This window comes from Fukomys damarensis, unplaced genomic scaffold (genome assembly GCF_012274545.1).
Source record: "Fukomys damarensis isolate Sample0158 unplaced genomic scaffold, DMR_v1.0_HiC HiC_scaffold_23, whole genome shotgun sequence".
In the NCBI taxonomy this organism is placed as follows: Eukaryota; Metazoa; Chordata; class Mammalia; order Rodentia; family Bathyergidae; genus Fukomys; species Fukomys damarensis.
Window position 1 is genome coordinate 32,984,607 of NW_022900935.1, and position 13,457 is coordinate 32,998,063.

Genomic DNA, 13,457 nt, shown 5'->3' on the forward strand with positions numbered 1-13,457 from the left:
TCTCTGCCTGCAGTTTGGGGACATTGGGTTCATCTATAATTCTGTTCTATTTTGTCTTTATTACTATTTGTTCATTATCTGTAGAATTGTATTCTGGGCCCAAGAAAGGTTAGGAACAATTAGATGTTCCTAGAGATGTGGAGATATTGAGGCACAAGAGGATGGGCAGCCAAAGTGCTGACCCTGAGCCCCGGACTGTGAAGTCCTGAAGGTGAACCTGAAGGTGACATGCTAAAGCCAGTCCTTTGTCTTACAAACTTCCCCCCTTCTGACTGCGTATAGGTGTGGTCTTACCTTGACTTAATGGTCTTAGCTTTTGTGATGGTATAGAGGTGTGGTCTTACCTTGACCTTGTGGTCTTAATTTTTACAGTACTATTGTCTATCTTATGCCTGCCTGTGACTGGAATCACTCTTGTGGTGTGCCCTTGAAACTAGTATATAAACACCTGGAGTTAGAAATAAAATTGCAGCAGCATTTGCAAGCTTCACCTCGGTGTTGAGTGCTTTTGTCTGACTGTCATCGCCGAACCTGCTCCCACCTTTCAGAGAACCTGTATCTCCTCGTGAAATCCCGTGTTTGCTGCCCTACGGTCGGTAGCACCTAAGAGCTTACTGAATAATGTTGCAAAAATAAAATATTTTTATTTGTGCTTGATCCTATAAACTACATTCTGACATATAATTTCACCGAGCCCCAAAACTGTTATGTACACATACACTTACTATATGTGAACATTAAAATAATTTCATATAATCATTACAAATTAAAAGAAACAACACAAAGGGAAAATACTGAGGCAAAAAACACAAACATCCTACACAGAAATATGATGACTAGAAACAAACATTTCTTAGTTATCAAAAACCATGAAATGTGCTGCTATAAAGATTAATTTTCAAGATTTAACTTTATGTGTCCTCTGGTTTTATATCAACCTACACAATGAGTGTGTATAGCTGTTGGTAACTTACCGCAAGTTCTATATCTTCTGAATGGAGCTTGGCTTGGATTGCTGCAAATCCTCCTAATTCTCCAAACTATAAAGAAAATAAGTACAACTTTACTTTGAAACATTATACATTAATACTTTAACTGGTGCCAGGGATGTAGCTCAGCGGTGCTGTGCCTGCCTGGCAAGCACAGGTCCTGAGAGTTCAATTCCCCATACCACCAAAAGAAAAAAAAAAAACTTTAACCAAGAAACTAAAGTTAACATTTTACTTTATCATTGCATTCTATAATATTAGTCTTGAGAAATTCATCATGAAGGAAATTATAATGTTCCTATGGTATACTGCATGGGATCAGCTAAGTCCAAAAGCTGAGGAACAGCTGTACGGATTGTGCATACAAAAAGACGGAATAAAACATATCTCTTTAGAAAAATGTTCTGATTAGTATCTATGCTTGTCATGTGCTTAAATATCAACTCTGGAAATTGATAAAAGTTGTATACCTTATTAACCAGATCCACAACCCATCCATGAGGTTCCTACGAGAAAAGAAAATCAAAATTGAGATGGCAATATAAAAGCTTCTTCAATAACCCTTATAGTTCTCTTATCCTATATAAGAAATCAGAGGAAAACATTAAAATCTGAAAAATACTTTAAAACTCTTTTCCAAGTATTGCCTAATATAAATCTTTAATATTACCACATACAATTTATGAACTCTGTAAGTCTGGATAGAACTGCCACAATGTGGAGATGTGTGCACTTTTGAGTAGCCCAGGTCAGTTGTTTTAGCTCTCCAAGAACAGAGTAACCAGTTAAATTCTCTAAGAATTTTATATTTTAAAAATTAAGAATTATTTACCTAAAAGTAGTTAATCAAGAATCAGAGATTAAAGTTTAGTTCCTAAGCCAGATCTTTCTGTTCTTTTTTTCCTCTTCTGCTTTCCTGATTCAGAACACTGAATGGGAAGAGATGTGGTAGCCTACTTACATAGGGCTCATATTCTAGCAGGGGCAACAAAACCAGGAAAATTTCCACATGCGTAAGATAATTCATAAGCCTTATTAAAGAAAAAAACAAAAGGGCCTCCAAAGAAAATTATAAGGAGATTTCTCTACTTAGGGTGGTAGTCATGAGAAACCTCTAAGAGGTAGTCTTTAAACTGGAACCTAAAGGATGCCATAGATTTAACCATTTAAGAAATAGTCCAGCAGAGAGGCTAAAATGGCAAAGGTTGTTTGGGGAAGGCAGAAGAGAGTCTACTGTGTTTGAAAGACTAAGTGAAAGCCAGTTGAAACTTGATGACCCAAGAGAAAGGTATAGATGAGGTGTGGACAGAAGCAAAGCCACAAGAAAGCTCACAGGCTGTGATTACAAAGAGAGCAACACAAGGGTTTTACACAGTAGAGTGTTTTACATCTTAAGTTGCAGTTCTGTTGAGAATGGGGTGGAATGGGACAGTGAGCGGCAGTTAGACACCACCAGCTAGAAGACAAGTGCAGTGACCGGAAAGGATACAGTGGTATGGAGCAGGGTAGTGGCAAAGAGAGCAACAGTCACTGGAGGTATGTTACAGATTCAATTGAAGAGGCTACTTATGGTTTGGAGGTGGAAATTAAAAAAAAAAAAAAAGGAATGACATGTAGGAGACACGTGTGTCTTTGGTATGCTTGTAATCAGTGATAACGTTATTTACTGAGAGAAGAATAAAGGCCGAGGAGGCACCCTACTGAGAACTCTGGGTAGCAGCAAGGGGAGATGGTTGACTTATCAAGTCCGCTGTGCTCAGAGAAGAGGTTGGGGCCACAGCATAAGAGGTTGGAGCACCATCAGCATAAAGATGACAACTAAATCTATGCAGATGAAAAATACTTAGAAACAGTAGACTGAAAACAGGAAGGCTTGATAAAAGCTGGGCAAGACAGAAAGGAATCCACAAAGAAACTGTGGTTCCGGAGAAAGGGAAAAAAAGGCAAGAGACTAAAGTGTTCTGAAAGCCAGGGAAGAAACAGACTCAAGGAGGAAGAACTGTGCCCAATGCTGCATTTGGAGGTGAGATGCTTCCTCCCAGCCTGGAAATGCAGAGGCCTTGGTGCCTTAACAAGAGCAATTCTGGTAGAAGGTGGGATAAAGCAGCAGGACAGAAGGCTCTGAACAGTTAATGAGATCTCAGTCTGGCTACTTCAGACAGTTCTCTAGTTGCAAATACCACTTAATAAAAATATTAAAGAAATAATCTCTTAAAACATATAGCTGAGTTGGCAATGAAGAGCTCAGAAGTTAAAACAAAGAGAAAGCAGGAATCCTGTGAGGTACACAGATTCTGGAGCCAGCTTTCATTCCACAGATATAGGTGAGTCTGGTGGCCTGAGTCTCCATCTTCATGAGGAACAGGACACATAGTCAAGGTAGGGCAGAGAGAACAGAACACAGAGAACAGGAGAGACTGACTCATAAGGATGGAACCCAAAGGGCTCCATTGGCAGAGGCAGTGAACTCAAGCACACTGCAGGGGGAAAACAGGGAAGATGGCCTACTTTGTACAGGATAGAGGGGAGAACAAACTCTCTCTGACTGTAACCATGGAATTACCCCTCACATGGCTTTGCTGCTCAAGTTCACAATGACTTTATAGTCTAAAACACCTGTTATGTACAAATTTGGGAATCTAGAAGTCTGTGCTTTGACAGAAATCAAAGTGTATTCTACAGTGGTCTCAGATTATAGGGCTTTAATCACATGGAAGAAGTAAATTTTCCTTTATTTTTATTTTTTTTTTTATATGGTCTCTCTATGCAGTTTAGGTTTGCCTTGAACTCCTGGTGATCCTCCCCCAATTTTCCTAGTGCTGGGATTACAGGCATTTGCCACTATGCTTGTCTATAAAAGTAAATTCTCTTTGGAGGGAAAAGAACTTTCAACTCAGGCCTCAAAAACTTCCCCTACATTAAATTCTAAGAAATGTGAGTTCATGGAAATAAAAAAAAAAAAACATACTTAAGCATATACTGTAATCTATACATCCACAACACATACACAAAACAAATTTTAAATTTCAGACGAGATTGGGTACATTTAGGATGGTATGGCCATAGACTTTTAAATTTCAGACACAGAATGTAAAAGTTAAGAGTAAAACCTAGGAGCAAAATACAGTACTTGAGAAAGCGAGACTAGAAAAAAATCTTGAGCCTTAACAGAAGAGAGAATTGCTTTGTGGTAATGAGGAGAAATACAAAGACTGACCCTATCTGGTATCCATTTGTGGCCTATGGAAATTGAAGGGAAAGAACCAAAGTCTGCTGAGTACTTAGTACAGTGAACTATGTTCAAGGTTTCTATGATTCCAAAAGGAGACTAATGGAGAAGAGACAAGTATAGTGACATTGGGAAGTAGTACTACACATGGTTAAAGAAAACTTGAGTTGTTCTTTTATTGAGGCATTTAGACTTGGGAAAGCACTTAACCTCCATCTCTATGTCTCTCATGAAAAAGAGTCTGTCTCACCAATTTGTAGTTACTGCAAAAATTAAATTCCAAAGTACACATTCATTGTCCTTTCCACTTAGTTCTTAGCTCCTCTCCGGAGCACTGCCTGACCCACCAATGTAGCAATAACCACTCCTTGCCCTCTATTTTATACAGACTACATGATATTATAATTATACCTATTGTTTTCTATACAATAATTTTTTGTTTTCATATTTTTTCTTTTCTGCTGTAAGCTAGAAACCACACTGTAATACTCTGTATTAAAAAAAGGACTACTGGCTTATATTTTATCTCCAAAACCTAGAATAATGCCAAATACACTAAGCAGTCAATAAATGGTTGTTAAACCTCTGCTAAACCAGTAGACAAGTTTCCTATCAACTAAATTTGACTTTTTAGCTGTTTTTCAGAAACCAGTGTTTGAGCTAGAGAACTATTTAGATTACACACTCCTTGAGGGAATAAAGTTATTGGCACATGGCAGACCTTTCAATAGCAAACAAAGATATTGGTTCTGGGCCTGAAAAAGCAGAAGTTTTAATGCTATGGAGTTTAAAATAAATTATATATGAGTAGATGACATTTGAGGTACAATTAGTTATTTCAAATCATTTCAAATGCTCTCCTGTCTCAAATATCTCTAAGGAAGGGAGAAACCAATTAAATTGAAGTTCTGATAATTCAATATGCAGGGCACTGAGGTCATTTCTTATTTCACCAAATATACTTTCAAATCTATAAAATTTTCATATCAGTTAATAGCTACAGAAATAAATGTTAACTGAATAAAAATTTTTATTATTATTCTGAATAAATTTTAAGGCATTTCATTTAGCAATAATCGCGCCTCAAATAAACCTGACTACAATACTGCCACTGTGCAAAGCTTAAGGCATTTCATGAGCCATATGGAATATTTATAATTTTTTATAGATCATTTTCATCTTTCTATGTAAACTGGTACTTTTATAGCACAGAAAATGTTTTCCAGTTTCTTTCTCTATAAAAAGATGAAACAGAACTATGTTTACCTTTTGAAAAGTAGATACAGGTGAAACAGCAAACATATTTCCCTCTCCAAATACTTCTGCCCAGTTCCTTTGAGAGACTTTCATTCTGTTTTTAAAGTGGTATTCATTATCAGGATTAAAAGCCTAGATTCAAAGAGAACAGAGAAATGTTATTTTCCATTTCTATAGCAACACATTAGCATTAGAAAAGAAGATAAAAATATAGGTTTGGGCCTTTCCATTAATGGAAACTTTCAAGAATACCAAATGTTGGCTAATGCAGGGGAACCAAAGACTGGTATACTGCTCCAACAGGAAGTGGAACCAGCAGCAGGGTGAGAAGTCTGACTCTAGGCCTGGCCGGGACAATGCCCAGGACCAAGGGCTGCCAAAGGCCAAGCAGGGTGACAGAGGCAACTAAGAGGAAGATAGGAGGGAAAGGCATGAGCTAGTCAAATGACCAAAAACCAAAAGACAGGAACACCCTACATTAAAGTACTTAAGATTTAAATAATCAAGTTGAAAAAGGGAAAACTAATCATTCTATGAGCTGAAAGTTTATCAAAATTAGAAAAGTTTTTCGTTCAAACTGAAACATAGGTAGTTGGTCTATATTTAAAATAAAAAGCCAATACTCTAAGAACTCTTTGATGATAAAATCATTAATTACAAGTTTAAATAAAATCAAAATGCAAAGTACTTCATTTAAGATACTATACCATTGTCAGCACACCCAGAAGACCAATGGGAATTGGATCTTGTTTTATTCTCTCTGCAACCAGCTCTATTAACAGCATTAACATGTTGTAGATTCCTTCGTGAATTTCAGTGCCCCATTTGTGAACAGCACTCGATGTCAGGAGCTACAAAAACATAAAAAGGCAGTCTACAATCTAACCAGAAAAAAGAAAATAAACCAACGGTTTAACTGTTTGCCAGATCACAAATATCAAGAGATTAGGATCAAAATATCATTTTGTACAGATGGCTTGCTTCAAAGGATCCATAACTGAAGTCAGTCCATTTACTTTTTTATTTCATTCAAAGTCATTGCAACTGCTTATTAATTTTCATTCCTGAGCTCACAAAAGCAGTTTACTTAAAAGAAAATTTTTATTTGGTTCTCTTTTTCAGGAAACCTCAACTGGTACACAGCAAGTAAAATCCTGAGATCAATTCTGGATGCTACTGTTTCTAGCTATGTGGACTTGAATAAATTTACCTGAGTTCCCACAAGCTCAATCCTTTCATCTCTAATGAAGGGTAATTCCTGCCAACTTCACATAGATATTACAAGGATCAAAAGATGTCACAAACATGAAAGCATGTTATAAATGTTATTAATGTATCTTGATAATTGGCTGTTAATATTAATTATCTCTGGAATCTGAGAAATAGATGCTTTATTTCATGGATTCTGTCACACATATTCTTTTCACATTTTTTAACATCTCAGAAATAGAACTGCATTTTTGCCATCTGTTGACCAGACGACACAGGACTCTAAATTTAGTCAACAAATTGTAAAAATACCTTATTAATTTATTTTGCTTTTATTTTCTTTTTGGCATGTACAGAAGAAATATTTAACTTTTACATGTTTAAAGAAATCTAAAATACCTCATAAGGGATAAGATACTGTAACATTAGTATGTACCTATTTTTCTTAAACATAAAAATCAAACATAAAACAATGATACATCTTATGATCATCTCAGATTTGTTTAAAAAAGAAACTGATTGCCGGGCATGGTGGCACATGTCTGTAATCCCAGCACTGGGGAGGCTGATGCAGGAGGATCGCTGTGAGTTCGAGACTAGCCTGGGCTGCATAGTGAGTTCCAGGTCAGTCTCAACTACATAGTGAGACCTTGTCTCAAAAAAAAGAAATTGATCAAGATATGCAAGGAAGAAGAGGGGAAGGGGAAGTAAAAAGGAGTATGTGTTATGTACACGTATAAACTCACTCTGACAAATCTAATCATTATGTACTGTACTACAAACATGTACTAATAAATTAAAAATAAAAAAATAAGTAAATAAAGTAAAAAAAAGAAACTGGAGTTTGTCAAGCTCAGTCTTCTAGTACATGGGAGAGTCTAATTCAGAGTACCTGCCCGAAATCAAAGGATTTCACTTCAATTGGTGGGGTGGTTTAATGTTTTTATTAAGATTTCGCTCTAGAATGAAATAAAAGTCTCATCTTGGCACACTGAGAACTACTTTGACAGAGCAGCTCAAGAGCGCTCAAACTTCAGGAACTGCAGAGAAAAAAATCAGTTCTAGATTTTCCAAGTACCAATAGCTCCACTATATGCTCAAATGAGCAAAAATGTTAATTTTAAATAAGCCAGACAGTTACTACTTTTGTAAGAATGTTGGCTATATATTCCTCCTATATTTAAAACCAAATAAAACAAAGCAGTAATTAATATTTGAGAAGCTTCATGTGATTACAAAATGAAAATGTCTGTGGATTAAGCCCCATTCCCCCTGGTATCAACTCATCTGTTCACTTTTCAACTTGAAAATGCAGTTCTGTTTACTTTCTCAAAGAGACAGAGAAAGGAAGCACCTTGTGGGGAGAAGTCACCCCTAGTTTAGACATAACCATGCATCACACTATGGCCAACCTGAGATTACTTTCTCTGCCTAAATACACACAGTAAAGCATCTGGATGGCCTGAAGGTTAACAGTGAAAAATGCTGAAAGGACAACAAAGCTCCTTCTGTGCACCTTATTCATGCAATCACTTACTATTCATACCACTATAAAAAAAATCACTGCAGCAACTTAAAAAACAACAACAAAGATAAGGAAAGTGGTGCCAATTACATTAAATCTTACTGAGTTTTCTGGCTGCCAAGACTAAAGGAATACACAATTTCATAGCTCTTCTGATTTGACAAAGTAGGCCTAACTGATAGAGAAAGGAACCTTCTTAGTAGGCTCTACACCAAAAGAGAACTTGAAATTTTTGCATTCACAATTTTGAATCACATAATTGAGGGTACCTTGGAGCTTGTAGTTTTACAGAGAAACAATTAACCATTTGACCAGTTATCTACTGTTAACAGGAGGTGAAGGCTCAATATAAAGGTTGTGTGAAGCATCTCTGTGTGTAGAGAGGTAGAATATTTCATTTCAAATACACAATTCACTGCTGAGCTGATTTGATAAAGGGCTGACTGAATAAGGAAATCCTCAAACTAAAGGTCCTTTTTTTAGACTAAGAAGTTCTTTTTCATGACTGAATAAATTTGTGTTTTCCTTCTCTGTAAATTTATATGCATATTAAGATAAGAGACATGGTATATTACATTATAAAAAGTCTGCTTTTTTTTTTTTTGGTTCTGATAATTGAACTCAGAGCCTCACACTTGCCAGCAGGCGCTGTGCTGCTGAGATACATTCCCTGCCCAAAAGTCTGCTATTCTTAAAGCTACTGTTATTAAAAGAATTCTTAAATTCTCCTAAAACGAACATAAATCATGATTCTATCCAATCTCTGCTCAAATGACAACTGAAAAAGATTTCTTCCTGTTTTCAAAGATATTTTGTTTCTGAAATTAATTGTTATTTTTTAAGCCTTGAATCAAGATAGTCTGCCTACCAAAATGCAGGTGGGAATAATCATTTGCAAATGTAGTTTGTTTTATTAGAAATACTACAAACTTTACCCATCTATAGTCCTAGTGTCTTACTTGTATTTGGTCCAAAAATGGGTATCAAAATCCAGGGGTACAAGATAGCAAGAGACTCATTCACTATTCACCCAAGATTACTGACCACATTCTGTGAACTAGGCACATGGTTATCCACTGGGGAAAAGGACAAGATCTATGACAGACATAGTCCCTCCTCTTGTGAGCATTCAAGACTCATGTCCAGAAAAGGGACTCATGCTGAGTCACACTGCTTTTAGAAACATGATTCCTATGATCTCCCATTCCTACTGCTGAGAGAGAAATTGCTCTCTAAGAGATGTGACAAAAATGGGAACAACCTTATCACTCTGTCTTTGACCAAGATGCTGCCATTTGCAAGGAAGAATATCCAGTTAGTGAAACTTTTAGTAGTAATACATCTGTTTCTGCCTCAATAAAGTGACCCACATTTTGGTAAATGAATACAATCTACTATATAGCACAATAATTCGTTTACTAAAATGTCAATTTCCCAGCACAAATAAGTCTTAATCTATTCTTTAGCAATTAAATAGTACAGTAAAAGTTATATTCAATCAAAGGAAAGTGTAAACAATTAAATATGAAAGAAAATAAGCCCCAATTTCAGAGCTAATTTCAATTTTTCATGTTTGAGAATTCAGTTGCTGAACAAGATTCATAAACTGGTCTTGAACATATAATAACTAAAACAAAAGGCATATGTACTATTGCTCCTATCAAAAAGTCTAAAGATTAGCACATTTTTCTTACCTTTTTAAATGCTTCAGGCATACACCTATCCATAAATCTTTTACAATTCTCATCAGACTCACAAAGACCTTGGTAAAATAAATGAAAGAATACACTGTATTTAGATTTTAGGTAGTTTGCAGAAATTATATAGACCATTACAAATTCATACATATGGAACTATTTATCATAGAAACCTTTAGTCTTAAAAGTTTAGATATTCTGCTGAAAAAATAGCTAAGAAATGATCATGGTATTAGATTTACGAAGGTTAACTTATGATTCCATGTCAGAATAACTTCAATGATTCGATCAGGTAATTAAGAAACAGTAGCCACTCAGCCATACATGGTGGTGCAAGCCTATAATCCCAGCACTCAGAAGGCTAAGGCAGGAGGATCATTGTGAGTTCGAGACCAGCCTGGGCTACAAAGTGAGTTCCAGTTCAGTCTCAACTAAAGAGTGAGACCCTGTCTCCAAAAAAAAGAAAGAAAAAAGAAACAGTAGCTGCGCACTAGCCATTATTTTTTCCTAAATAACTCTATAAAAAAACAAATATTTTTGATAAATGCCAAAATCACTCTTCTTCCTGAAAACAAATTAACTTTGTCTAATAAAACACACAGAACTCTGGCATAATTCACACAGTAAGTGACAAATACTAAATGAATGAATGACTCTATTGTCAAATTGTAATTCAGAAGAAATGTATCTCTTTCTTAAGCCCAATGATCAATTTTGCTTATTGTTGGAAATACTGGTGATCAAATTTTCCCTTTTTTAACCCACTGCTTAGCAGGGCACCTGGATCCTAAAAGAAACTCAAAAAATGCTGAAGTTGAAAAGGCAGTTCTAAATGCAGCATAAAACCTGTCAGGCTAAAATCCAGACCCGTCATAATACTTCCTTTTGTTGTGTCTTAAGAGGAAAAAAAAAAAATCCATTAAAAATGGCAATATTTATTTTTAAAATAAATTTAATTTGAATAAATTATTTCCTTTTACAGATTTATATTACAAAAGTTTCCTTATATTGACACCTATTTTTCTAATGTAGTGATATTTTATCATTCTCTCAGCTTTATTTTTGCAAAGCTTTTAAGACAGCAGTGCCAATCATTTAATAAACACAAAATGATGGTTAATCTAAACATTACTTTCTTCTCTCTCACCCCTTTTTCTCTTGTGCTGAAAATGGAGCCCATAGCCCCACACATAAGCAAGTGCTTTATCAGAGCTACACCCCAGCCTTTACCTTTTGTTCTTAAAAACAAAACAAAAAAACCCTGAATTTTCAAAACTTAAAAAAAGTGTTCCAAGCTTCTGTGGAAAAAAATTAATTTTAACTGCTACAAAGCTTTACAACTGTATTTTAAATAACCTTATGAGTCCTGAAAGAAGAAAACAGCTGATATAGTTCAAAGCTTTTGCTCAGAGGGTAATAAGGACTAAGAAAATAAGCAAACCACTTAAAATCACACAGACAATGACAAGACCTAAGATTAACCCTATCCACCAATGGAAAAAAATCTTATGTTTTCTGATGTAGGGAGGCTTACCAAGTCTTGCTAGATAGGTAGACGCCAATAGGCATTTGCCTAGTGATTCCTCTCGCTTGTAAGGAATGGACCAATGATCAGTCAAAACACGGCTTTCCAGTTCATATAAATTTGTTGTAGGGAATTCAATTCCTTCCCCTGAGCAGTTTCCATTTTCATCATTCTTCTGAGAAAAAAGACATGAAAAGAAAAAGCAAATATACCAATTAGTGACTGTAAAATTTAGAATTTAACACAAAGTAGTTGCTTAGTCAAGTATAGCTATTAATACCAAAAGTATGGACTCCATATTTCTTTATGCAAATCACATCTTTCACCAAGAAAATCTCAAATATTCTCAACTTTTATCATTCTGGCATCTCTATTCCCTCTCTTGAAGGTGATCCCTTTCTCCAAAAGTGAACTCAAGTTCTCATTATAAAACAACAAACCCATCTTCATTGCGGGCCATCCTATTCTCATCTCTTTTTGTTGAAGGATAAACTTCTTCAAAGAGGTATTTAATTTTCCATTTCCATCTCACCATTGACTCCTGGCACCAGGATACTTCCAGCTCCTGACACCACCCCAATCTGGGCTCCAGGGTCCCTACTCCCCAGACTGGCTGTTATCACAGTCACCCCTGAGCTGTATGTCATTAAACACATACAAACTCTGCTGCTATGAACATAGATATGCACATATCACTGTGGTATGCTTTTAAATCTTTCAGGAAGTATTTTCGATCCTTTTATCCCCTCATCTTCTTTACCTCTCCCTTCCCCCTCATCCATAGCCCATTGTCAAGTTTTTGTTTCCTACCATATCCTCTTTATTTTTATTTTTTCATTTATTATCTTAGGTTTCTCATGCAAGAAAAATCATGCTATAATTTTATCCATATTTCTGTTGATGGGCATCTGGACATAAATCAGTATCTGTAATACATCCACATAAATAGAACCAAGGATAAAAATCACACAATCATCTCAACAGATGCAGAAAAAGGGACTTTTCTTGGACAAGTAAAATGCTGTCTATGTCAGACTATTTTTCTCAAAGTCTCCAGCAATGTTCCTGGTCTCACATGCTCCTCTAGAACTTTGTCACACTTCCATCAAAAGGTGGTATTTACTTTCCCTGGCCATAAACCAGGGTGGGATTATGTGTCCCTGCTTTGATGAATAGAATGCAGAGGTGACACTACACAGTGTGCAAGCCTAGGTCATGAAAGGCAGCACAGCCTCTTCTGGCTTGCTCTTGGGACGCATACCATGGACCCAAGGTACGAAGTTGAGGGACCCAGGCTGAAGGGGAGAGCTGCTACGTGTGTCCTCCCCAATGGCCCCACTCAGGTTGTATGGAGCGCCAGCCCTGAAGGCTGGGAAGGAGTCCTCAGCTAAGTCCAGTGACCGGACGTCATCCAGCGTCTTGGCCTCCCGCTGAACCCCATCTGTAGGCATTGGAATAAGTGGCTGTCTTACATCACCGCCCTTAACTCATCCTTCTGCCCCCAAGAGGTCAAGCCCTCCAATTATTACTTACTGTTATCACCCAGAACCTCTGCTTCGAGAGTGCTGCTCACAAATGTAACTGACATTTATGTGTGAGTCACTGTACGTTTACCCCAAACCCACGTTCTATGAGGATATGGACCTTGCCTATTTTTTGCCACTTCTTATCTCCAGAGCCTAGTGTCTATACCAAAGTAGATTTTTAATAAATATTTTTAAATGGAAAAATAATCCATGCAAAAAGATACAGCTATTAATGGGCCACACATCATGCTTTCCTCCAGCTCTCACCATGTTGACTGGTAAAAAAGCAAACGAACCCCAAATGCCTAAAGCCCACTCCTGTGCTCTGGTTATTTTCACAATTCAGTTCATAATTCAATCACTACAAAAATCAATAAAATCATTCCTTAAAAAAGTTTAACCTTGGGCCGGGGATTTAGCTTAGTGGTTCCGCCTCCTGCCTTGCAAGCACAAGGACCCGAGTTCGATCCCTGGTACCAAAAAAAAAAAAAAAAAAAATT

General features: G+C 36.5%; 1 protein-coding gene across 1 annotated transcript in view; it reads right to left on the bottom strand.

Annotated features, from left to right (window-relative positions):
- Usp24 (ubiquitin specific peptidase 24) overlaps positions 1–13,457 on the bottom strand; it is a 145,345-nt gene that overhangs the window by 104,170 nt on the left and 27,718 nt on the right. The window contains exons 2-7 of the mRNA XM_010610426.1: positions 11,441–11,606; positions 9,904–9,971; positions 6,183–6,326; positions 5,485–5,607; positions 1,460–1,495; positions 975–1,040 (exon numbers count right to left, since the gene is read on the bottom strand). Coding sequence (XP_010608728.1) covers positions 975–1,040; positions 1,460–1,495; positions 5,485–5,607; positions 6,183–6,326; positions 9,904–9,971; positions 11,441–11,606 — 603 coding nt within the window. The remainder of the gene's footprint in view (positions 1–974; positions 1,041–1,459; positions 1,496–5,484; positions 5,608–6,182; positions 6,327–9,903; positions 9,972–11,440; positions 11,607–13,457) is intronic.